This window comes from Myodes glareolus, chromosome 24 (genome assembly GCF_982192425.1).
Source record: "Myodes glareolus chromosome 24, mMyoGla1.1, whole genome shotgun sequence".
NCBI classification, from domain to species: Eukaryota; Metazoa; Chordata; class Mammalia; order Rodentia; family Cricetidae; genus Myodes; species Myodes glareolus.
In genome coordinates this window covers 32680188-32708054 of record NC_142049.1, presented here as the reverse complement: position 1 = coordinate 32708054, position 27867 = coordinate 32680188, and the positions used below count along the sequence as shown (strand labels likewise).

Sequence of the window (27867 nt, the reverse complement as noted above, 5' to 3'; positions counted from 1 at the left end):
ACAGGAACATTCATTCTTAATGTAGGCAGCACCTTACAAAGGCAGTGGTCCAGATACAAGGAATTCTGAAGAAAAAGCCTTTGCTCTTTTCCTCCTTACCTTCACATCTTGCCGTGAGTCCACTGATGTAGTTACTACCTCTGTTACTATGGTTGCTGTTGTTGTTGCTACTCTGTTGATACAGAACCTAGCTTCTTCAGCATTCCAACGTGAACTGAAAACCAGCATCTCTCCATGCATTTTTTCCCATACTGGGAGACCGCTGAGGCATCCTGCTTCATGGACTTAATAACTACCAGGTTCTCAACAGCTCCAGTACAAAGACAGCCATTATTGGATTACCCATGTTCTGTAAGTCAATCTAGTAAAGTCCTTTATAACATATAGTCATGTAATGGTTCTGTTCTCTGGACAACTCTAATACAGTGGTGTTCTACCCTGAGCCTTTTCTTCCTCTGAAGCAAAATGAGGGTATTTGATTTGTAATATAATATTTTATGGCTCTTTATGGGTTCTATAAGTGAAAGATGATTTTTGATTGTACTTTCTAGAAGTGGCCATTGTCATTACCCTTAAGCCAAAGAGAAAAGACTAATATTTAAAGGTTCAGATTCTGACACTAATCACTTCTACTAGATGGATGTTATTTGAACCTTGTGCTATATGACACGCATTATGACTGTCATCATTAACAAGAACAGAATTTATTGATAAAAAGGCTAGACATTGTGTTATTTGCATATCTCTCTCCACCTAACACTGATGTATAACCACACATAGATTTGCCTAATGAAATGAGCCCTTTTCTGTAGGGACTACATTCCAAGACATTAGATGGATACCTAAAACCATAAGTCATTATTTTTTTGTGGATATATATGTTTAATTATTTGCTAGATTAGCAGACAAAAAGATATATTAAGCAACTGAAGACAAGGTTCATAAACTCAGGAGGGGCAGGTTACATTTAGGCCAGGTGAGGTTTAGACATGCAATAAACTACTTTTTAACACTGAATATAAAACCTTTTGCCACAAAATCAATGTATTAAACCTGGTTTCCAGATTATCCAAACTCCCTTTTAAACATCATTTAATTTTTTAATACTTAAATATTTTCTTTACCAAACATATCCAAAATACTAAGTTTCATTTTATAATTTGTTTATGTATCAGAATATCCTAAACTGTTCAAGATACCTTTCTCTAAGCCACAATAGCTTACATCTTTCCTCCCTTTAAAACACTTAACTTTTCACATTAACACTCTCACAGATATTCCGTAGGGGATCAAGAATATACTCAGAAACAGAGCATATTTTGAGGCCCTGGGCATGATCCCATCCCCCCAAAAGGGAGAGAAAAAAAGCCTGAAGAAAACGAACAAGCACACACTTTTCAAACCCCTGTAAATTCCTCTTCACTTCTATTATAGTGCACAACGGTCTCATCTACCCCATAGTAGTCAATCAGCTCGGTGATCCTGAGTTTCTCGTCGTCCTCAGACATAACTGACTGCAGCTCATACAGCAGCCGCTGGCTGCACCTCCTCCACTTCTTTATTAACATTTCTAACTCAGCCAGGTTATTCTTTATTCTATACATTTTGACAAGTTTTAAACTCCGAAGAAGTTCTTCCTTCTCTTGAACCTGCTTTGTCAATTTTGCTTTCTCTTCCCTTAATCTTTCTCTAGTATTCCCACTCACAGAATCATTCTGGAGGGCGCTGGACGACCCAGTGTCAGGTGACTGAGACTTGCGTGTGTTTTTACTCTCCGAGCTATCTTTTTCAGATTCACTGTCTATGCGTTTCACACTTTCTTGGATCTCCGAGCAGCTTTTCTCTTTGGAAGATGCTCCTGGCTCTGGTATGGCCTCGTCGTTTTCTTCATTCTCCACTTTAAGTCGCTTCACCACGCTACAAAAGGAATGAGACGAAGCCCTTGTTTTCTTTAACCTTTCTTTAAGTGTTCCACTCATAGGTTGTTTTCCTGAACTATTTGTTTGGGATGATGGTGGATTCTCACTCTTCTCAGGAGTGTCAGGTAAAGTCGATGCTGAATCTGACGCGCTATCCATCTTGGTGGATGCAGAATCTGACGGGATCTCCATCTTGGTCAATGTTGAATATGATGCACTCTCCATTTTGGTGGATGCGGAATCTGGTGGGAACTCCATCTTGATAGATGCGGAATCTGACGGGTTCTCCATCTTGGTGGATGCGGAATCTGGTGGGATCTCCATCTTGGTGGATGCGGAATCTGGTGGGATCTCCATCTTGGTGGATGCGGAATCTGGTGGGATCTCCATCTTGGTGGATGCGGAATCTGATGGGTTCTCCATCTTGGTGGATGCGGAATCTGGTGGGATCTCCATCTTGGTGTATGCGGAATCTGGTGGGATCTCCATCTTGGTGGATGCGGAATCTGGTGGGTTCTCCATCTTGGAAGCAAACTCCTGATTTCCTTCCCCATTTGTTTATCCAGGGTAGAAGCCTCCCCCAGTCCCATCTCCTTTCCCATCTACCATAAGTCATTATTAAGCATACACATTGTGTGGTTTCTTTTCATTTACATGTTCAAAATAAACCTTAACTTACAAACTAGATGCAGTATCAGATTAACAACACTAAAATACAGGTAAGTCAGAAAATTTTCACTGCAGTGAAAATTATGTAAAAGTTATGAACTGTTTAATTCTGTAATATGCCTTTTAATGTATTTAAGCCACAGCTAGTCTTGGAAAACTAAACCGTAGAAAGTGAAACCACGAGCTATTGTAGATGGGTGAGTCAGTAATGTGTGGGATGTGTGCATGTGTGCATTATAATAGCGTGTGCCCTTAATGACAGAAAATGAGATGAAACTAACTTCAAAGGAGAAAGAAATTATTGGCTAATAAACCCTCTTAGGCCCAGGATCCAGAGCAAGACCACTGATCCAATATTCCACCTCTGTCTTCTTTGTTAGCTGCTATTTGCAGCATCCCTGCCTCAGCCTTACGGTATAAGTGAAGCCAGAGCTGACAAGAGGAGGCAGAGAGTGCATGGGTCTATCCGTGCTTGTTTCTAGCGGGGAGAAGAAGCCGTTTTCTTGATGTTTTTACACAGATCTAAAAATAGTCTCACTGTTTTCTCAGATAAAGTAGCGATTCCTGATTGTCCTTCAAGATAGGGAAAACAGATTGTGCTGCTGTGCTTGGTATTGTGGTCATCTTGGTGTCTCAAAAGAATAAATCCAGTAAAAGAAACCTTCGCTTACAGTCTAAGTGGATATTTTCATCAGTGGGGTAAGCAGGCTTCATGCGTTTTCCCAAGTAACCAAGTAATTAGCTGAATCTCTTGCAGAAAATGGCAGAAATTCATTTTGGAAATTTCATACTAATATTTTGCAGTTCTTTTTCTTTTTTTCTTTTTTAAAATAATGTTATTTTACAGACCAATCCCAGTTCCCTTTCCCTCCTGTCCTCCTGCTCCCCCCCCCCACCTTCTCCTCACCCCACCACCCATCCACTATTCAGAGAGGGTGAGGCCATCCATGGGGAGTCAACAAAGTCTCTCACATTATGTTGAGGCAGGACCAAAGCCTTCCCCCTTGCTTGTTGAGCAAGGTTCCTTAAGTGCTTCCATAGGGAATGAGCTCCAAAAATCCAGCTCATACACTAGGGATAAATACTGGTTCCACTGCTAGTGCCCCACAAACTGACCAAGTGACACAACTGTCAGTTACATTTAGAGGGCCTAGTTTAGTCGTATGCAGGTTCGTCGGCCATCAGTCTGGAGTCCGTGAGCTCCCATTTGCTCAGGTCATCTGTTTCTGTGGGGATCCCCATTATGGTCTTGGCTCCTTTGCTTGTAATATCACTGGACTCCAGGAGTTTGGCCCGGTGCTTAGCTGTGGATCTCTGCATCTGCTTCCATCAATTACTGGATATAGTTTCTAGGATGGCAATTAAAGTAGTCATCAATCCAACTACAGTGAAAGAGCATTTTGGGTGCCCTCTCCACTATTACATTCTTAGCTGGGGTCATCCTTGTGGATTCCTGGGAGTTTCCCCAGTAACTGGTTTCTTGCTAGCTACACAATGGCTCCCTCTTTCGAGGTATCTCTTTCCTTGCTCTCTCTCTCTCTACCCTTCACCCAACTTGACTTTCCTGACTCCTCATGTTCTCCTCCCTGCTCCCCTCTCTCCTCCCCTACCACCCTCCCCTCCCCACTAAAGCCAATTCACTTAGGATATCTTGTTTACTTCCCCGTCCCAGGGGATCCATGACTGACTTTCTTATAGTTCCCCTTGCTTTCTGTCTTCTCTGGGGTTGTGGACTATAGGGCAGTTATCCTTTGCTTTATGTCTAATATTTAGTGAGAACATATGAGCTTGTCTTTCTGGGTCTGGGTAACCTTACTCAGGATGTTTTTTTCTGGTTCCATCCATTTGCCTGCAAATTTCAAAATGTCCTTGACTTTACTGAGGAGTAGTACTCCATTGTGTAAATGTACCACATTTTTTTTAATCCGTTCTTCAGTTGAGGAGCATCTAGGTTGTTTCTAGGTTCTAACTATTATAGAATAATCCTTCTATGAACAAAGTTTAGCAAATTCCTTTGTAGTATGAGTGAGCATCCTTTGGACATATGCGCAAGAGTGGCATTGCTGGGTCTTGAGATAGTTTGACTCCCAATTTTCTGATTTCCACAGTGGCTGTACAAGTTTACACTCCCACCAGCAATGGAAGAGTGTTTTCCTTACTCTACGTCTTCTCCAGTATAAGGTTTCATTAGTGTATTTGATTTTAGCCATTCTGATTGGTGTAAGATGGTATCTCAGAGTTGTTTTGCTTTACATTTCTCTGATGGCTAATATGTTTAACAGTTCCTTAGGTGCCTTTCAAACATTTGAGATTCCTCTGTTGAGAATCCTCTGTTTAGATCTGTACCCCATTATTAATTGGATTGCTTTAATATTTCAATATCTAGTTTTTTTGGGTTCTTTGTATATTTTGGAGTTCAACCCTATGTCAGATGTGGAGTTGTTGAAGATCTTTTCCAATTCTGTAGGTTGCTGTTTTGTCTTCTTGACCATGTCCTTTACTTCTCAGTTTCAGGAGGTCCCATTTATTGTCAATCTCAGTGTCTGTGCTACTGGTGTTATATTCAGGAAGTGTCTCCTGTGCCAATGTGTTCAAGGCTACTTCTGCTTTTTCTTTTATGAGGTGTAGTGTGACTGGATTTATGTTGAGGTCTTTGATCTATTTGTACTTGAGTTTTGTACATGGGGACAGATATGGATCTATCTGCATTCTTCTACATATCAATATCCAGCTATGCCAACACCATTTGTTGAAGATGCTTTCTTTTCTTCATTGTATAATTTTAGCTTCTTTGTCAGGTGTTCATAGGTGTGTGTATTAATATCTGGGTCTTCATTTAGATTCCATTGGTCCACCTGTCTGATTTTGTGCCAATACTCAGCTGTTTTCATTACTATAGCTCTGTAGTAGAGCTTGATGTCAGGGATGGTGGTGCTTCCAGAAGTTCCTTTCTTGTTCGAGATTGTTTAGGTTATTCATTTTCTTTGTTTGTTTATTTTTCCATGTGAAGCTGAGTATTATTATTTTGAGGTCTGGGAAGAATTGTGCTGGGATTTTGATGGGGATTTTATTGAATCTGTAAGTTGCTTTTAATACCTATCCAAGAGAATTGGAGATCTTTCCATTTTCTGATATCTTCTTCAATTTCTTTCTTTAAAGACTTAAAGTTCTGCAGTGGCAGAGGAGATCACTTCCTAAATATAACCCCAGTAGCACAGACACTGAGAGAAACAATTAATAAATGGGACCTCCTGAAACTGAAAAGCATATATAAAGCAAAGGACATGGTCAACAAGACGAGATGACAACTCACAGAACGGGAAAAGATCTTCACCAACCCCACATCAGACAGAGGTCTGATCTCCAAAATATACAAAAAAACTCAAGAAATTGGTCATCAAAAGAACAAATAATCCAGTAAAAAATGAGTACAGACCTAAACAGAGAACTCTCAACAGAGGAATCTAAAATGGCTGAAAGATACTTCAGGAAATACTTAAGATCCTTAGTCATCAGAGAAATGCAAATCAAAACAACTCTGAAATTCCTTCTTACACCTATAAGAATGGCCAAGATCAAAAATACTGATGACAACTTATGCTGGAGAGGTTGTGGGGTAAAGGGAATACTCCTGCACTGCTGGTGGGAATGCAAGCTGGTACAGTACCTTTGGATATCAGTGTGGTGATTTCTCAGAAACAACCTTCTTCAAGACCCAGTAATACCACTTTTGGGTAAATATCCAAAGGATGCTCAATTGTGCCACAAGGACATGTGCTCAACTATGTTCATAGCAGCATTGTTTGTCATAGCCAGAATCTGGAAACAACCTAAGTGCCTATCAACCAAAGAATGGATAAGGAAAATGTGGTACATTTACACAATGGAGTACTACACAGCAGGAAAAAAAACAAACATCTTGAATTTTGCAGGAAAATGAATGGAGCTAAAAAACATCATTTTTGAATGAGGTAACCCGGACCCAGAAAGACAATTATTACATGTACTCACTCATAAGTGGTTTTCAAACATAGAGAAAAGAAAACCAGCCCACAAATATCAATTCCAGAGAACCTAGATAACAATGAGGACTCTAGGAGAGGCATACATAGAATTAGATACATTCTAATACATAGAATTAGATACATTCTAATCTACATGGGAAGTAGAAAAAGACAAGATCTCCTGAGTAAATTGGGAGCATGGGGACCTTGGGAGAGGTTGAAGGGGAGAGAGAGGCAGGTATGAATGAGAAGGAAGAACAAAGCATTCAACAAACCTATTTAGGAGTTTATTAGAGGAGATATGTACAGGCCTGGTAAAGTTGGTGTGCAGAAAGAGAGGACTGAAGATGATGTGTCCAGTTTTTAAAGACTGCCTAGTGCATGCATACAGGGAATGACGTAGCTGCATCATACTAAGATGATGGAGTTCACACATGTGTGCAAGGGTTTACATAGCTGCATCATACATAGGTGATGCAACTATGCCACATGTGGGTCACACAAGGCCTTTTAAGGTCCCCAGGGTGGCTAGGTGCCTGAGGGCTTGTCCACACATGTGTGGCCCTGGAACCTGGAAGTGCCAGCCATGCTGGTTGGCTAAAATAACACAGAGAATCTGAGCTTATTTTTGTTCTCTGAAAGTTGTCAACAACAGGAGAGATTCTGGCTTAGGGTGTGGTTAATTAATGTTTTAAGTGTTGAAGTAGATTTGCTCTACTTAGACCAAAAATCAGAGACTTCAAGTCTATTCCTTTTGTTATGCGAATGGAAGTTTGTTGCCCCCCTCTCCCCTTTTGGAGTGAAGACCATAATAAGCATGTGGGAAATAAAGGAGGCAAATTCAGTATTCACTAAAGTTCCATCCTGGTGCTGTTCTATGTTTCTGTCTCTTATTTCTCCTATATCTCTGCTCTTTTTGTCTAATAATTCTAATCCTCGCACTCCTGCCCTGGAAAGTACAAGTTTTGTCAAAGCTGATTTTTGATGCCTCGGATACCTCTTGAGCTGGTCCTCCACAGTCCACGTTGTTCTCAGAACTACTGGCTTCCCGGCTCCTACCAGAAAGCCCATTAATCATTACCTACAGTATTTAACCATTTTCCTAGTTCAAAGTTCCAAAGCCTTCCACATCTCTCTAAAAATCAACTTGGTCGTGTTCTTCACAGCAACAGACTACTCCTGGTACCAACTTGTATAATAGGTATTTTTCTGTTGCTATAGCGAAATACCATGACCAAATCAGCTTACAGAAGAAGAAACTGATTGGAGCTTATGGTTCTACAGGGATAAGAGCCTGTCATGTCAGGGAGACACTGTGGTGGGAGCAGGAAACTCTTATTTCATTATCTTTGTGCTTCTTACCACAAACACAAAGCAGAAAGTAAACTGAAAGCCATGTGTGGATGTAAGCATAGGAAGCCCACAGTGACAGGCTTCCTCTGTCAAGGTCATACCTTCTAAACCTCTCCACACAGTACCACCAACTGGGCATTAGTATTAGAATACATGAGCCTATGTGGGACATTTCTCAATCAAACCACCACAGATGTTATCCTCTTGAAGTATGCCTTTAAAAGTTACTCTAGCTACCAGGGGATGACAGTGTTCCCAGCTGTGAACTATGAAATAATTCCTTTCCCCAGCCAATACCCCCAAAGAACTGATGGTGTAGGAGGTCCTTCTGTTTACGTGTTGCTTTCATTGGTTGAATAAAGAAACTGCTTTGACCTTTTGATAGGGCAGGAACTTAGGTAGGTGGGGAAGACAGAACTGGATGCTGGGAGGAAGAAGGGCAGAGTCAGGGTGCCATGGTTCTCCTGCCCAAGACCGATGCTGGTTAGACTCATGCCAGTAAGCCACAGTTAAGTGGCGATACACATTAATGGATATGGGTTAAACTAATATGGGAGTGTTAGCCAATAAGAGGCTAGAAATAATGAACCAGGCAGTAATTTAATTAATACAATTTCTGTGTGGTTATTTTGGGGCTAAGCTAGCCAGGCAGACGGGACCAAAAGCAGGCCATTCCACACTACAACCTGACAGCTCCATACAGACCCTGCGTTCCAAGCCCACTGAGATGACTGGCCCAAGCCCTGTGAGGCTACCATGCAGTGAGGCAGTCACTTACCACTGCCCTTTATCTCTGAAAATACTGCTAGGTTCCTCTCTGGCAGATGCTTCATTATGTTAGGATATAATTCTCATTAAACCCTATAACCCCGCAAGGGAACTCAATACTTCAAAGAGCACTTAAACCAAACACAGAGAGAGATGACTTCCACTGAGAGGGTAAATGCAGGAGGCAGAAGACAGCAGAAACCCTGAGAGAACTACAAACAGAACGCACCAGCAATGCAAGATATCCATAACCTCAGTTTTCATACATGAAGTAAAAGGTGGAGGGTCAGGTTGGAGAGATGACCCAGGAGGTAAAATTGTTTGTCACCAAATTTGAAAACCCGAGTCCAATCTCCAAGACCCACGTGGCAAAAGGAAAGACCCAAGTGGCACAAGTTATCCTTTGACCTCCATAAATGGGCCATGACACACCCACTCCCACATAAAACAAACAGTAAAATAAATGCTTTTTAAAAACTGGACAGTTACTACTTAAAAAAAGAAATTGCTCTGCAAAAACAAGAAGCTTATAGAGATCCAACTGCATAGGGGACATGTGCTCTGGAGTCTTGCACAGTAGGGCGATGACCCTTACCACATTGGATAGTAGCTGGAAAGTTTAATCGTAGAGGAGATGGACCTGCCAATTACCTTGGTTTAATCATCATGTGGTATACATTTACCGAGGCATCACATTATAGCCAATACATATGTGCAGATCTTAGGGATCAAATAAAAATAGAACTAAAGTTAAATGAGATATCTCCAGCATACATAGAAATTCAAGGCTTTCTGGAGTAAGGGTGTGCGACACTTGACATGTAGATAGATGCCTTCCAGGAAGGAAAATAGAAGACAATGGTTAAAAAGAAATGGTTTTTGGAAGGGGAAAATTTGATTCTTCAAATTGAAAGTCTACACTGACAACCAGACAGGATGAACAAAAACAAAATAAAACATTTCCCAAAGGAGTTCAGGAGAATCCCTGAATCTGGAGAATAAACAGAAATCCACCCTTGTTTGCCAGAAAGAAAACAGCAAGCTCCAATGGGATGAAAACAACACACCATTGTCTGATCTAAACCATCAGGAGGGAAATGCTGTCCAAAGACTGCTGGTGAAAAATATCATTAAGAACTAAGAGTTCCAGCTTTATGCAAGGAAGAGGAAAATGAGGATAAAATGCCTCAAATGCCTCGAATAGGAGATATATGGATGTCGATTGAGCTCCCATCCCACTGGACCACATCCACTTTGAGGAGATAGTATTGGAAACTACTGAGGTTTCTTAACATACTCTATTGGTCCCCTACCTTAGCTAGGATCTCAGCACAGGGTAGATAGGCTGTCACACTCTCAGGAGGCCTTCATGTCACATAGAAAATCCAACCATGCCTCCCTGGGCAGGAACTCAGGGACTACTGTCAGGAGACATTAGAAATCAACATTTCAACCTCTATGTTATTAGCTTCAGGCAGTAACTTCTCAGAGTTACTGCCTCTGGACAGCACAAGGCCCAGAGGAAAGGGGCCCAGGCAGAGGCAAACATCTGCTTTCAGGTCACTGAAGGGACAGTCAGAGCCTGCATTTCCACATCTCCCAGGCAGAGACCACACCTTCCAGCTGCTTAGAGAAAGGACAGTGAGAAGAAGAAAGCACAGAACAGCTGCAGGTAGGGTTGCCAGCAGCAACAGAGATCCCACAGAGAAGGACTTGGTGTAATGGGGGAGAAATAAGCTTTGGAAATGAGGAGCCTGTGACCTATCTTTTGTCCTTATCTTTGGGATGCTGCCCTGGAGGTTCATTTGTCATTCTCCCAACCACAGTCCCCTCCAGAACTAAATGTAGCCCCTAAAATTACAATGTTGAAAATTTAGGGCTCACATTCATTCAGCAGTAGTTAGAGTGGGATCTTTGGGAGGTAACTGGGATGATATGAGCTCGGGGGTGGGGCAGGCCTTCTTGACACAGTACTAATAATAAGAGGAAGGAGAGCCAACTCAACACACACACTCTGTTTTGTTAAGATCTGCCCTCCACCTAGCTGTGATACAGTCAGGCATCCCTCATCAAATGCCTACACCATGCTCCAAAACTTCCCAGCCCCCAGAAACTCGAGCTAAATAAGCTTCCATTAGGAAATTATCCTGCCTGTGTATCCAGTTATAGCAGCAGGCAAGCAGACTGGAGGTGTCCTGTTCCAACCTTCAGAGTTTTTCCTTTATGGTGATGTGGGAGAAGCTGCACTGATACTCATTGCCTACAAAAGACACCCAATTCCTAAGACTGTTGTGGTCTCCAGCCCCTTTCACCTGTCTCTCTAACCACAACTGGGACCCACTAGGTCCTCACTGGCCTTTCATGTCTGTTACCTCACATTCTAGGAAGTCAATGGAGATGGTCTCTCCCAGAGACAAGACAGGTGCCCTCTTCCTGTTGCTCTTGGGCAGTTAGCTCTCGACTGCCTTTCTGTTGCCTCCACTGGTCCATTTTCTAAAGATGCGTATGTTCTCAGCACTACACCACTCACTCCAAGTTAGTCCTGTTGTCTATATATGTGTTGCCCCATCCCCCTCTAGGGATTAGACATTGCTTTCCAAAAACGACTTTGAATGTGGTATCTTCCTAGCTTCAAGGAAGGAACACATGGTGGAAATACCAGAGCACTAAGGAGAACTTCCTTTTGTTATGACTTTGAGCCTCCTCTCCTCCTTAAGGGCAGTTTCTCAATCTAGCCTACCTGGGCAGGATGACAGTCACAGCCTGGCTAACTGCCTTCTCTCTACACCTCTCCCACTTCTGCTCACCCTGCTGACCGCAGAATGAGTACATCCTCTGGAGTCTCATTTATGACCTGTATGTCAGATCCTGCCACACTACTGAGAGTGTCATATTCTCCTGGAACACTATTCATGCATACACTCTCCTTGCCTCAGCATTCCCTTTGACATTAAGGAAAACACTTATTCTTGTGGTTGAGAATCTGTGAGACTTCTTTTCTCCATATTAGCATGTCTATTGGTGTCATCCATTGTTCAGGTCTTGCTTAGGCAGCCATATAGATGAGACTTCATGTGTATAGATTCTCAACATTGCCAGAAGTTATGATTTCACATCAAATGTCTTGTTTCTCTGGCTCTTACAGTGTTTCTGTCCCTTCTTCTGCAGTGATTCCCAAGTCTTCGTCACAGGAGTTATACTGTAGATGGACTGCATATCATTTGGGATTGCATTTTTGGTTAGTTGTATTCTGTAATAGTATCTGTCCATTACAAAGAGAAGTTTTCTTCATGGGAGGTAAGAACTCAACACTACATAAAGAACTACAGGCAACTAAGGAATGCTGGAAGTGTGAGAAATTGTCTTCCCCATGGAAGGGTACACCACTTGGCTACCCAATACCTTATAAGTCAGCCCTGAAACTATATACATACAAGTAACACAAGAGGACTCAGCAGGTAGTATTTGTATATTTATTCATAAGCACACAAATAACATTATATATGTGTGTGTGTGTGTGTGTGTGTGTGTGTGTGTGTGTGTGTGTATAATGATTACCAACAATTAAATGAAAAGGACTGATAATTTGAGAAAGAATGAAGGGGATACATGAAAAGGGTTGGAAGAAGGACATGGAAGAAGAAATGATGTAACTATATTTTAATTTACAAAAACACATTGGCACATTCCTTAGACATGGGTAGCTTCCAACAAAGCTTAGTGCCTTCACTTGACTGGGGGTGGACAGGGAATAAAAAAAGGACAGACACACAGACACATTTTCAGAAAGTCTGGGGTCACGTAGGATATGGACACTCTGATAGAGCTGCACCGACTACCATCAACAACTGGAACCTTATCATGTTCATTATGCACAAGGGAAGGGCTAGCTAACCTCAGTAGGTAAGCAAGCAGTCATGGGCTGTAAACATTCAGAAGCAAGACTCATAGTTGCTAGTTTTTGTACGCAATGTTCAATCATTCATAAACACTTGTGTTCAAATACACTGTCAACATTGACACTCAGACCAGAGAAAGCTTTGCTATCCCTTTGAGCCTCATCCCAGGGGTAAAGCTTTGGAAAATTCCCATTAATCTGAGCCGTTGTATCCTTGACATAGCCATGGCCACATCAACAATACACATTCACTTGGGATTTCATTCTCTCTACACATTGCTTAGGGCTTCTTTGGATCCCCACAAGTATGTGCATAGCAGAGTCCTGATCCACCAGATGCATGCCAAAAGAGAAGCAACAGATAACAAACAGTAGTCTCAAGAACCCTTCAAGGTCTCTCAGTAGCCTAGACCTTTTGGGAAAACTGTGTCTCTTTCTCTAGTGTTAATCTGAAAACTGGACAAAAGTGAGTTTCTCGATGAGCATGAAGCTCAGGCTTCTCCTATGTGAGTGTTCTTGTCTTCAGCCCTACCTGCACATCCCTTGGCATTTTCCTGCCTTTGATTCCTGTGAATAAAATGTGCCATCTGTATGTGAGAAGCCTTACCAAGAAAGTCTACAACATATATTCATATTTCATTAATAAGGTACTTTAACTTTCAATTCTTTTGGTTTAAGATGGTGTGAAATAGAAATGGATTTAATTGAATCCATGTGTTAATTTTTAATTATATTTTTAAAAATAATGTATTCACATCATCTCTCTCTAAAACTCTTTCATGTAACCCTATTTGCTATTTTTCAAATTCATACCTTCCTTCTTCATTAATTGTTGTTACATGAATATATATGTGCATATGTATGTATACATATCCCTGCATATAACTTTCTTAGTCTGTATAATGTTACTTGTATGTATGTTTCAGAGTTGACCATTGGTATTGAAGAATCAATTGCTGTTCTCTTCTCTGGGTAAGACTATTTCTCCCACTTCTAGCATCCGTTAGTTACCTGCAGTTCAATACACAGGGTTGAGACCTCATGAGGTTTCCCTGTCAACTTTGGCATGTTTATTCTTGTCCTTGTTTAGCTCATGTTGAGGCATTCATGTTGGTATTAATGTATTAATGGGTGTAGCTTCTGACATTACTAGGAGACAGTCTTACAGCAAACCCCTTGATCTTCTGGCTCTTACGATCTTTCTGCCTCCTTTTCTGCAATGTTTCCTGAGTCTTAAGTGCTGGGGTTGCTTTATAGATATAAGCACTGGGACTGGGCTCCACAATTCTGCATTTTAGTTGATAGTGGTCTTCATCTGTTTCAAGAGAAGTTTCCTTAATGAAGAGTGAGGACTACACTTATCTGTGAGTAGAACAAATATTTAGGGTGTAGTTAAGGATTATGATGATTTAGTAAAGTGATGGTTGAAGATTCTCTTCCAAGATCCATGACTTTACTAGCCGAGTAATCTGCTAAGCTTCCAGTATCAGGGATAATATCTGTCTTGTTGAACATGTTTAAAGTCCAATTAGTGGTTGGTTATTGCCAAGATATACATGCCACTACTCCACCCTTAGGGTTGTCATGACATGCTGGTCATTGTTGTGGTTCATAGGCATCATAGCAGGGCAAAGACTATTGGTAGATTTCCTTTTTTTAGAATCTTGCATGGTACCTTCTAGTACTGTGAAAACTAATCCTCAGGGAAGAGACATTCAGGTCAGATATTGATGCCATAAAACAATCCCACACCAGTTCAGAATTAGGATAATAAAAGGGTTATTTATTTCAAGGGAAAACTTACAAATCACCATCCTAAACAACAGTCCTCTGAGCACGAACAGGAACAGAGTTTAGCAGACAGAACAGAAGCCAGAAGCAAGAGAGTAGGCGCATGGTATCCACTGCTTTTTAAACTATAAGAGACCATGCCTAAGTGGGCTGGTTTCTTAAAGGCTATTGGCTGAAGGAGGAGAATGTGCTCACACAGTACCTCCTCCCCTTTTCGTTTAAATAAGAGAGTTCCAAACCCAATACAAAACTATATACACAGGAACAGATATCAAGTATAATTAGAATTACAAGCAACATAAACAATATTAAGCAAGGAACATATGTTAAATGTTTTAATAAACATTCTATCCTATGGAGTCTTAGTCTTGTACAGGAAATGGCTTGGCTAGATCATAAAAGTACAGTAACTATGACTATCTAATTTTCAAACCCGTTGAAGTCCTGAGAAGGGAGAAAGTATTACTTGAGCAGGCAGGAAATACAATCAAGTAGCTTCCAAAGCAAGCAATATATGATGGAGACAATTAGGTACCTGAGCAATCACCCAAAGTCTCATTTTGTAGTGTTGAAGCAACCAACTTTGGCTAAGGCCTAGTGTAATTGACAGACCATTTTCAGAGGCAAGAAATTTTTCAAAACCATTTTACCCTGTCTTGGCAAGATTTGACAGTCCTGCTTATCCATTTATGGATACTATGTAACTTGCCAGTGGTTGAGGCACTGTTAGTTCCTTGCCCAAAAGCCAGTTTTGCCAAGAAGAAAACAAGCTCCAAGTGGAGTGTCTTTGGTGCTCAGCATTATCTCAGGAATAGATTGGTGCTGTCAGAAGCAGTCATGTTTCATGTCAACAGAACCCTAAGTTATTTAAATGCCATGTTCTACAGGTCCTTGAAGTGGTTGAAGAATACCTATCTACACAGAATTCAACCTCTATGTATCTAAAGAACCTAATTGATCTGACTGTTTGTACAACAAACATGAACAACTATTGACCTATAATTAATACCTATATAACTTAAAGAGTAAAACTTAATGTCAGAATATTAAATAATCTGTAAACAAATGTGCAGCAAATGAGGACAATGACTTCAAACTGTAAACAATTTATAAGTATCTTGATCAGAGGTAGGAATAATATATAATGCAATATGAAAATATGCCCTAAAAGTTGTATCAATATACAAAATGTCCTAAACTGAGGTAGAAACATGCATATATACAATCTGACAAAATAACTTTGTATATACGTACAAATAATGTAAACAAAAGTACCAAATATAATTTGAATTGCATCAATATACAAAAACTATACCAATGTAAATTATCCATAAGTAATAGCTCACAAGTATTCACTCTATTACCTCCTATTACAATCCCCCCTTATTTTGAACAAGCATAGTTTTCACACCAACCCTTTATCTAATACAAGTAATAATCAACAACCCCTAAACACTGTTCCCAATCCTATGGACAAACATTTGGGGGAGGGCATCATCTTCTAGAATTGCTTCCCCCTGTCCTGGGGGTGATGTTCTCTTAACGGGATCCTGCTAAATTAAAGTGATGATCAAGTTTCAAAATTACTGTCTAGTATAGTTGCAAATACTTTCTGAGCAGTCAATAGATAGGTTTTTTTTTTTCAAAGTTCTTATTTGGAGTTCTGGCCAGAGTGTCATGAGAAAGTGCACCATTTCAGCAGCTGATATCCAAAAAAGTGGTCTTAGAATACCACTGTCTACATCATGATGTCATCTCAACTAGGTGGAGTTGTTGCTGTGGGGCCCCATCACCTTCCTGGAAACTTCAAAAAATTACTGCAGGAAAAGAACCTGTAGGAAAAATCTATTGTTCATCATAAAAAACTTAAACATCATTGATATAAACATACATTCAATAAAAAATATGATATAGACAAAAAAGGCATGGAGAAAGTAAAATTTTTCTTAAAGTCTTTCTTCTGTACCATACCAGATGGCTCCTGTTATAAGACAGAAACTCTGAATGTTCCTTTTAACAACAAGCTTGGATTTAGAGAAGCACCGAGCCATTGTCCAATTCCAAAACCAGCTGAATATATTAATACATGTGTGTGTGTGTGTGTGTTGTGTGTGTGTGTGTGTGTGTGTGTGTGTGTGTGTGTGTGTGTGTGTTTAAATGTAAGTGTAACCTAGGCCTGGATTCATAAACCATATTCTGTTTTCTAGATGCTCCTTAGTGGATAGTTATTATTTTTCTTATGTCAGCGTGCAAACATCCAGAGTCTCTTGAATTTTTGATGATGTGTATTTTCTATAAAGATAACAGCAGAACCCTGCTGTTATTTTCTTTACCACCTGTATGATTATCACCATTGTGAATGAACTGTCATTTCTCTTTTTCAAGAGATTTCTCCTCTTCAAAGTGAATCTTTATTAATTATGATGGTATCCATAATTTTTCTTCTCCTGTGGAAACAAGAGTGAAACCCCTTTCCCAACATAGTACATCTCCTGGTTTCCATTGTGAGGTCAACACATCCTTGAAATTTACTGGTTGATTCAATTCAGAAATTTTTTTCCATTATCTAATGCCTCTCTGCTGCTGTTGCTCCTTTCTCATTACTGTTAAGAAAATTCAAGGTTGGAGACCCACATTGGAGTCCTGGACTTAACTCCCTAGGTCCAAACGAGAAGCAGAAGGAAAGAGAACGTGAGCAAAGAAGGCAAGACCAGAGGGAACCTTCACCCGTTGATGGATGGAGATTGAGACAGAGACCCACATTGGAGCACTGGACTGAGCCCCCAAGGTCTAAATGAGGAGCAGAAGGAGGGAGAACATGAACAAGAAAGGCAGGACCGTGAGGAATGCGTTCACCCACTGATACAGGGGACTGATCTAATGAGAGTTCACCAAGGCCAGTTGGACTGGGACTGAACGAGCACGTGATCCAACCAGATTCTCTGAATGTGGCTGGACTCTCTGAATGTGGCTGGCACGGGGTCTTTCTGAAAAGCCACTGACAATGACACTGGGACTTGTTTCCTCTGCATATACTGGATTTTTGGAATCCAGTCTGTTTGGATGCTCACCTTCCTAGACCTGGAGGGAGTGGGGAGGAACTTGAACTTCCCACAGGGCAGGAAACCCTGACTGCTCTTAGGGATGGAGAGGGAGGAGGGGAGGGAGTGGGGGGATTGGGAGGGTGTTGGGAGGAGGGGCAGAAATGGAAACTTTTATAAATTAATAAACTTTTATAAATTAAAAAAAGAGAAATGCTGAACTAAGTATATTTCAATTCAGAAGTTATTGAATGGATTATTTTCATTTAATACTTTAATAAAATAAATTACTTCATAAAAAAAGAAAAAAGAAAATTCAAGGTTAATAAAGCATTATGCAATCTATTTCTGAGTGTATTTTTCATCCCTTTCTGTTTGTTCAGCATATCCTTTATAGTATGATTTGACCTTTCTATAACTACCTAAAATATAGGATTATTTGGTAATGTCCTTTATATTATAATAAGCAGAAAGCTGCTTCATTTTCTTAGATACATATGCCGGACCATTGTCTGCCTTTATTTGTGCAGGTATACCCATGATGGCCATAACTTCCAATAAATGTGTAATTACTGAATCAAACCTTTCCTAGCTCAAGGAAGTTGCCCACTGAAAACCTGAAAACGTGTCTATGGTATGGTGTACATATTTTAATTTACCAAATTCTGTAAAGTGGAACAAATCCATCTGCCAGATCTCATTCCTCTGAGTACCCTTTGGGTTACTCCCTGTAGGCAATGGTGTTTGATTATAAAAAGAGCAAGTAGAGTGCCTCTTTATAATCTTCTTAGCTTGTTGCCATGTAATAGAAAACTCTTTCTTTAAACCCTTGCTATTGACATGATTTTTTTAATGAAATTCAGAGGCCTGCAACCCACTTCCAATCAATAATTGATGAATTTCTGCATTACCTTGTGCTAGAGGACCTGGCAGACACGTATGGTATCAGATGTGCGTTATGTATATTGGACAAAGCCTTTTCCTGATTATGTCTTGCACATGGATGAATAAAGAAGTCAATTCTGTATCATTTGTTATAAATTCAGGCACTGTAATCTCTGCTGGGTCTATACTTGCTAATTGACAAAGTCTCAATTTACCTTTTATAATTAATTGAGAGACTTTTTCCACTTAAGTTTTTAATTTTTTACTTGGTTTATGTGGTAAAAGAAGATCCATTCTAATATAATATCATCCTTTTGCATTAAAATTCCTGTAGGAAAAATTCTGGAAGGCAATATGACTAGGACACAATTAAGACTTGGATTCACCCTATCCATATGTGCCTCCTGTAATTTCTCCAAAACAATCATCAATTCCTTTTCCATTTCAACTGTTAATTCTCTGGGACTATTTAAGTCTTTATCACCATCTAAAGTTTTGTTTGAATGAATTATTAGATCAGGTGCCATCCCAACAGCCATTCATAGACTGAAATGTCTCCTAACAATCTTTGAAGACATTAAGAGTCCGCAAACAGTCTCTCCTAATTTGTGCTTTTTGTGTTCTAATTTCCTGTAAACCTATTCTGTTACCTAGGTAATTAGCAGAATCTCCTCTTTGAATCTTTTCAGGAGCAATTTGCAATCCCCATTTAGGCAAGACTTTCTTTACTTCTTCAAACATCCTTTCTAAAGTATCTGTATTTGAATCAGATAACAAAATGTCATCCATTTAATGGTAGATTATAGACTTAGGAAATTGCTTGTGTATCATTTCTAATGGCTGGCTGACAAAGTATTGGCATAGGGTGGGGCTATTGAGCATTCCCTGTGGGAGTATAGTCCATTGATATTCCCCTAGTAGACTGAGAATAATTATAAGTAGGCACTGTGAAGGTAAACTTTTCTCTATCCTTTCTTGTAAAGGTATAATGAAGAAACAATCATTTTAATCAATAACTGTGAGAGGCCATCCCTTTGGTAACAGAGAAGGCAAAAAAATTCCAGATTGTAGAGGGCCCATAGGTTGAATAACCTTGTTGATTGTCCTTAGATCTGTCACCATTCTCCATTTTCTAGATTTTTTTAAAGAGCAAATGCAGGAGAATTTCAAAGGCTGGTAGATTCTTCTATATGTCGAGCATCTAGTTGCTCATGTACCAGCTGTTCTAAAGCCTGCAACTTTTCCTCAGCTATAGGCCATTGCTTAACCCATATTGGTTTCTCAGTTAACCATTTTAAAGGTAGGGCTGTTGGTACATCTGAAGATTTGTCAATTACTTTGTGTTCTTGTACAGTCCGAATGGCTGGTGTCCGTCATCTGTAATATCTTCTAATATTTCCCTTTGAAACATAAGTTTTTGGGGCTGCTGGGATGTTAATCTGGGTGTTCCATTGCTGCAATAGGTCACAACCCCATAAATTTACTGCAATATTGGCCATATATGGCCTTAGTCTTCCTATTTGCCCTTCTGGCCCTATGCATTCAACCCATCCCATGCTTTGTTTTACCTGAGATAGGGTTCCAATTCCCAGAAACTGAACATCTACCTCTTGAAGAGGCCAATTCGGATGCCAAGATTCTGGAGTAATGTTACTTATATCCACACCTGTGTCTAATAAGCCTTCAATAAAAATGCCATTTATACAAACTCTTAGCTTTGGTCTTTGATCATTTATAGAAGTCTACCAAATATACGTTTCCTCTGTCCTACTGGAGTTTTTGACTCATCCTCCACATTTAACTCATCATTCAGACCAGTATTGCTTTTTAGAGCAGACATTGGATTTTTAACTTTTCCTGGCAAGACACGTTCTCCACAGTAACTGGGAATGACTGGACCACATTCATCATGGTGGCCTGTGAGAGGCCCTCCATGGCATTTTCCAATGATATGGGGTTGCCTTGTCTATCTTTTTTGACCTACATTCATTGGTCCATGTTGACCTTTGACACACATCCTACACATACCTGAAGGCTGAGTCCTCCCATTTCTGCCATTCCCAGAGAAGGCATTATTCCTAGGAATCCGTTGTCTACAATCCCTTCTCAGATGTCTATTCTACCACAATTAAAACATTTGGTATTTGATGTCTTCTCTTATCACTGAAAATTGCTTCTCCTACCCACGCTTCAGTATCATAGTCAAGTATCTCAGCATTCATTGTATGCAAGACTCATTCATCCACAAGGGCTGATCTGATCTTTAAAGGCCCAAGGATTCATTTGCACTCAATGTTGGCATTCTCATAAGCCAAAGATTCAATTATTATACGTCTAGCTTCTGGGTCAGTTACTCTTATTTGTATAGCCCTAGTTAATCTTTGCAAAAAGTCACTAAAAGATTCTCTCTGACCCTGTTTAACCCTAGGATATAATTCAACTCTCTTTCATAGTTCCTGAATCCTATCCCAAGCCATTAAAGCTGCTGTGGTACATAGGGAAAAGGTGTGATCATCATAAAGAGTTTGATCCAGAGGATCAGAGTAAAGTCCTTCACCTAGAATTTGATCTTAGGAAACCTCAAGTCCTTTTGCTTTTTCTTCTTGCTCTAAAATTCTTGCTTCCTCTTTTAAACAACACCTCCAAAGCAATTGCAGTCCACTTTCTAGGACTGCTGAGATCAACTGAGCCCAATCTTGAGGCATGGCTTTGCTACTGAAAGCCCACATTTTGACCATTTCCCTAAAAAAGGATAAATGTAGCCCATAAGCTACAATTGCTTGCTTAATTTCTTTTAGATCAGTCACACATATGGGCTTCCATGTATATTCCTTGACAACCTTAGGGTATTTGGAGCCAGATACTTTTTCTGATGTTATTATCAGAAAAGCAGGCAGAACTCTGGGGAAGCCATCCTGGAGATTTTTACATGCCGACAAGGTTAAATTTTGCCTTTTTATCTTTTGTTCCTGGTCATCAAATTTGATAATTTTCTCAATCTTTTCAAATCTGTTTACCACTGTCTTTTATAATATCTGAGTCTCCTGTCCAGTGTTCTGCTTTAATACCCTCATTGAGGATTCCAAGGTATGAAGTCTATCCAGTAGAGATAATGTCTTATCCTTGGACATAATGTTTATAGCATGCACATTATCTTCCTGGAGAGACATTCTAGCAATCAATCTGTCACACCCCTTTGACAAAGTCTGATTAATACACTCAACAGTGTGAATTCTCTCAAATAATGTTTCAGCACCCACTGTCATTGATTGGGTTTTATGTGCCAAATCAGGTGTTTCCTTCTCCAGAGTGACGAACCTTCCTTTAAATTAATTACTATCAGCCTGTACCATTTCTAGAAGTATCTCAGTTGACTGAGTTTTATTAGTTAAATTGGTCATATTGTTCTTCAGATTTCCAACCTCTTTCCTGAGAATTGTGGTTTCAGTCTGAAAAGAGACTGTACCATTTCTAAAAAATGCCTCATTCTTAGCCCTATTGTCAAACCATATTTTTAAGAAAAAAAATATTGAGTACAAGACTAATCCCCAGAAACAAAATTAACAATGTAGAAAGGACATTATATAAGTCTTGTAAAAACTCATACATGGTATAAGTAAAGGGGCTATTGAAACCTTGGATTATTAGATTGTCTGACATATTGTCCTTTTAAATTAGGAACTTATGATCTATAATTAGGATATTAAATCTTATCTGTGGTTTGATAAGCTGGATTAGGTGCAATAACCATAACCTGCCAATAAGAGTTGCGGGCCACCTACAAAACTAACCCAGCAGGGCATTGTGGTGCATGTGAATTCACCCATGGCTGGTCTGAAATCTGACTTTAGAGCAAAATGCTGAAAGATAAATCACAGACTGTGTGCTCTGCAGATGTCTCTAGAGCAATGGAATAGGCAAATGCATACAAATCATTAGAACACCGCAGAACAGCTGGCTCAGACGGGGGAAGCCCAAGTCTCACCAAAATGTCTGCAGTGCGCTCTGATGAGAGGTAAACAGTAGGGTGTGTGGGGATTTGAAGCCAATCCGAGGTGTGTAAAGAAAAAATATAAAGAACTGCAACTGATCCATAGCAAGAAAGGCCACTGCAAGATTCTATAGTGAACTGCTGGTTCCATGCACAGGCTTCACCCAAGCCAGGCACACTTCGAGTTGGTGGCGGGCAGCAGAGCCAGGGGATTCTAAAACCAAATATTGGGCACCAATTGATGCCATAAAACAATCTCACACCAGTTCATAATTAGGATAATAAAAGGGTTATTTATTTAAAGTGAAAACTTACAGATCACTGTCCTAAACAACAGTCCTCTGAGTGCAAACAGGAACAGAGTCCAGCTGCCAGAACAGGAGCTGGAAGCAAGAGATTGGGTGCACGGTTCCTGCTGCTTTTTAAACTATAAGAGGCCACGCCCAAGTGGGCTGGTATCTTTAAGGCTATTGGCTGAAGGAACAGAATGTGCTCCCACAGCAAGATAATAGCCTCTGTGCTTTATGTCTGAAGCACATGGTATCATCAGCAATAGGAACTCAACTTCCACCTTTGGTACTCAGTCAAGTGCAATGGTAATGGCCTATAATGTTTTTGGAGTCTCTTGGACAACCCCAACCAACAACTCAAAAGAGAGTTTCTCATGCCTAATATTGTTTTTTTGTTATACCGTCTCTGGCTCTTGGATGGAGCATTGTCAACCCAGATGACAAATTTCACTTAAATTATATATGTATTTTTAAATAGAGACATGTATTACAGTGGTTTTTGGGGGGAGGAATCAATATTATCAATCCTTATGACTTTTTCATTCTTAATGTTTTTTAACCATCTTCTCTCCTGCTTTTGTATTTATCTCCCCATTCCCTAATTAGAAGTCCCCATTTCTATTGTTTCCCAATCCCCTACTCTGATAACAGTCACCTGATGTGGGATTCCCCTCTGTTTGCTGTAAATATTCTTTATTACTATTGGTTAATAAAGAAGCTGCTTTGGCCTATGGAAGGGCAGAATACAGCTAGTCAAGAAAATAAAACTAAATGCAGGGAGAAAGAAGGCGGAAGCTGGCAGATGCCTCATAGCCATGCAAGAAGCAAGATGTGAGGTAACAAGCCACAAACCTCGTGGTAAAATACAAAATAACAAAAATTGGTTAATTTAAGATGTAAGAGTTAGTTAATAAGAAACCTGAGTTAATAGGCCAAAGAGTAAGTAATTGCTATTAAGCCTCAGAGTGGTTATTTTATAAGGGTTTTGAGAGCAGGTGGGCAGAGAAAATCTGGTCTAGGGGGACCAGTGGAACAGTCACCTTTTAATTTCTTAATCTGTGCAGTTTCTCCTAGCTATGTACTGACATTGGAAGATTTGGAGCTAGGCACCTCCAATGGGAGGAAATAATGTGACATTTATCTTCCTGGGTCTGCATTACCTCACTCGATATGATTTTTTTGCTTCTATCCAATTACCTGCAAAGTTTGTGGTTTCACTTTTCTTTACAGTTGAAAATGTATGTGTACCACATTTTCCTCATCCATTGTAGGATATTTAAGCTGTTTTCATTTCCTAGCTATTGTAGATAGAGCAGCAATGAACATGACTGAGCAATCTTCTGTGAAGTAGTCTGTCCAGTCCTATGGGACATGTGTAAAGGAGTGGTTTAGTTATATCACATAGTAGGTTTATTTTAAGATTTTTGAGACTTCTTCAGATTTGTTGTCATAGTTAGTGGCTGCACCAGTTTTCAGTCCCACCAACAATGAATAAGAATTAACTTTCCCCACACCTCCTTCAGGAACTGTTATTGGTTGTTCTGCTTATCTTTGTCACTCTGACTGGGGTAAGATGCAATCTCAAAGTTGTCTTAATTTGCATTTTCCTTATTGCTAGAAATGATGAACAGTTTTTGAAATATTTCCTAGCCATTTTTCTGCTTTGGAGAACTCTCTGTTGAAGTCCTGAATCTATTTTTTGAATGGATAGTTTGTTTTCCTTGATTCTGAGTTCTTTGTACATTATTATTAATCCTCTGTCAGATGTATAGCAGGAAAAGATTCTCTCCCATTCTATGGGCTTCTTTACCAGGTTGATTGTTTACTTAGCTTTGGAGAACTATTTAGTTCTTTGAAACCCCAATTTATTACCTGCTGGCTTCAGTTCTTGGGAAAATGGAGTCAGGAAGTCCTTTTCTATACCTATATCATGTAGAGTAATGCCTATATTTCCTTCTAGCATTTTCATCATTTAGGGTTTTATGTTTAGGTCTTTGACCAATTTGGAGTTGTTTTTTATGCCAAGTTATAGTTAAGAGTCTAGTTTCATTCTTATGTATGTGGACATCCAGTTTCCCTGCACCATTTGATGAAGATGCTTCCTTTTCACTGGTGTATATTTTTGGCATCTTTGTCAAACATCAGATGGTTGAGATAATGTGTACTCAAGTTTGTGTCTTCAATTTTGTTCCGTTGAGCTACAAGTCTGCTTTTGTGTCAGGAACATTTAGATTTTATTACTATGGTTATGTAATTTATCTTAAGATCTGAACTGGTAATCCTCTCAATATTATTTGTTTTGTTCAAGATTGTTTTGTTGATTGAGGGTTTTGTGTAGTTCCATATGAATTTTAAAATACGTTCTTTTTCTTCAAATAATGAGATGGGGATTTTGATTAGGATCACATTAAATTTGTAAATAACTTTGGTTAAAATAGTCATTTTCACAATATTAGTTCTACCAACCCATGAGCATGGGGTGTCTTTCCATTTTCTAGTGTCTTTATTTCCTTCTTTAGAGGTTAAAAATTGTCATTGTAGAGATCCTTCACTTACTTGGTATGATGGCTCTTCTTGGTTTTCAACTTGAGTACATTGAGAATTAACTAAAACTCAAATGACTGGGCATACATGTGAAGGATTTTTCTTAATTAAATCATTAGTCATGGACCTGGAGGGAGGGGGGAGGAATTTGAACTTCCCACAGGGCAGGAAACCCTGACTGCTCTTAGGGATGGAGAGGGAGGAGGGGAAGTGGGGGGAGTGGGAGGGTGTTGGGAGGAGGGGTGGAAATGGAAACTTTTATAATTTAATAAATTTCAGACAGTTAAAAAAAATTAAAAAATAAATCATTAATCATTAATTAATTATTAATTAATCATTGAATAATTAATTAATCATTAATCTTAAATTAATCATTTGAAACAGGAAGAGACACTTCTAATCTGGATATTTGAGGTGGGAAGATATACCTTTAATACAAATTTTTTGAGGTAGTAAGATTCACCTTTTAACTGGGCCATATCTTCTGATGGATGCCTACATAAGCCACATGGAAGAAGGAAGTTTTTTCTCTCTGCCTGCTTGCCCTTACTCTCCCTAGCAAGTCCATTCCTTCACTGGCATTAAAGCTTACTTCTTTTGGAATTCTGCTATATACTGAAGACCAGCTAAGATAGCCAACCTCATGAACTGAACAGCTACTAGATTCTTGTACCTTCTCTTGGTTAAACAGCCATGTTGGCCTAGCTGGACTACAGCCTATAAGCCATTCTAAGAAACCATATTCCATAATTAATTAATTTGTGCTAGTTTATTCTGTATCCTTCCACATCTCTTAATTTACTTAACATTTCTAGAAGCTTTCTGGTATAATTTCAGGAATCTCTAATGTATAGTAACATATCATTTGCAAACAGGGATAGTTTGACTACTTACCTGTTTACATCCCTTTCATTTATTTTTCATGCCTTATTTCTCCAGCTAGTACTTCAAGCCAAATATTGAAAAGGAATATGGAGAGTGGAACATCTCTGACTTGACTGGGAATTGCTTCAAGATTTTATTCATTTAGGATGACAATTATGTCTGCTCAATTCAAAGGCCAGAATAACATTCTTTTCCCCGATGATCATTGCTGCAATTCACATAACTGTATTTTGCTAATGTTATAGCTAAGATCCCTTAAAGGATGTTATGCTAATTTTACAAGTGGCTCCTCCAATGGAAGAATTGCATATATGGTTAATAATAAAAAGAAATTGTGGAGCGTACCATCGTTCCTTGAAAACAACTTATAAAAGTTGCAGACAGATCCTGATGCAAACAGATCTGACATGATGGGACCAAGGTGACCTTTACTAAGGCAAGGTGAAAAAAAGCCCTTGTAATGAATTATAAAAAGACTCGACATATATATATTTGGGGTCGAGGATGTGTTTGTGCTTTTTTTACAGAAAGAAAATAAAGCTAGACCCGATGATATCATAGCTGCAAACACCCCATACAGGAGTTCGAGAAATGAGTTGGAGAGGAATTCTTGATCCAGTCTTTCTTGTCCCCACAGAGAGGAATGCCTGATCACAGGACCTGCTACCTACACTGTAGAGTGTCATTCTGCCTCCAGAGATTCTGCACAAAGAGATCCCACTAAGAAAATTGCCAAGATGTGCTTCAGGTAGCGAAATCCAGCTCGCCTCACCCAAGAATGCCCTGAGGAACAGATGCTGAGCTGCTTCCAGACTTGGGACATAGATCCAGAGGCATTGCTATGACTACAATTTCTGCAGTTTGAATCCTGTTTGCTTCAGAGCTGAGATGCAGACTAAACATCTGACTGTTTTAATCTTTGGGACACAGAACTTATTTTGATTAAAAGATTAATCCACTTATTATATTATATTATTATTAAAATATTAATTCACTTAAGAAGGTGGCAGACTAAGGGCTTAACTGCTGTTCAGAGACTAAAACTGGTATTTAATAACAACAATGTCATTGTACTCTTATTGGAATTGACCCAATGATATTTGTAACTGCTTATAGATGTTGAAAAAAGTTTGACACACCCTGTAAAATGTTTGGGTTTAATGTATATGTTAAGTGTGGGGGCCAGCCATGATAATCTAAGTCTGGGCAGGTCACCCAAAGGAAACTCTTTACTTCCAACCATTATCACCTGGGACTCTGATCATCGATGAATTTAAATGGAGTCTGGAGTCTCAATAGTTTACCCTGAGACAATGCCTGGCTGCAAGAGGAACCACAGTTTGAGATTGCCTGACCCCCACCCAAGAGCAGACCATTCAAAGGAAATGCCTAGCATTCCAAGAGCTGTAGCTAGAGACACCTGCCAGTGTACCTTAACAGGACATCCCTAAATAAATGTCAGCCAATCAGGGGCCCTAAACCTCAGAAACCCCTCACCTCTACCTCTACTACCATAAAAAACCCTTTTCTAATTGAGCTTGAGGCTTTCCAGATATTCCAATATGTTGAACATGAAAAGAGACCGAGTTTGCAAACTTGATTGAAATAAAGGCTCTTTGCTTTTACATATGTGACTTGATTTCCTTTGTTGGCTTTTGTGGGAACCCCACGGATTTGGTCATAACATTAGGAATTTTAGATTTTGATCCCTTTGCGCTACCTCAAAAGAGGTATGTTGTTTTTATACTGATCATAGTGGGAAGTCAGAGATAGCATGGTTAAGGTCAGAGAAGGATTAGAGCATAGAAGAAAGCAGAGAGAGCAAGAGG

The 27867-nt window shown here is 39.6% G+C and overlaps 1 protein-coding gene and 1 long non-coding RNA gene across 2 annotated transcripts; one reads left to right on the top strand and one right to left on the bottom strand.

Annotated features, from left to right (window-relative positions):
- Positions 1–214: 214 nt before the first annotated feature.
- On the top strand, positions 215–27000 carry LOC125400648 (uncharacterized). The gene is made up of 2 exons (XR_007232023.3): positions 215–351; positions 26676–27000. It is a non-coding gene; the product is annotated as an uncharacterized LOC125400648 (long non-coding RNA).
- Positions 859–2490, bottom strand: LOC148117991 (swi5-dependent recombination DNA repair protein 1 homolog). The gene has a single exon (XM_087901348.1). It carries the CDS (start codon positions 2439–2441, stop codon positions 1398–1400), a length of 1044 nt encoding a protein of 347 aa, XP_087757474.1. The 5' UTR covers positions 2442–2490; the 3' UTR covers positions 859–1397.
- Positions 27001–27867: the final 867 nt, after the last annotated feature.

Coding starts and splice junctions, on each gene's coding strand:
- LOC148117991 (XM_087901348.1), bottom strand. CDS start 2,441: ATGGAGAACCCACCAGATTCCGCATCCACCAAGATGGAGATCCCACCA.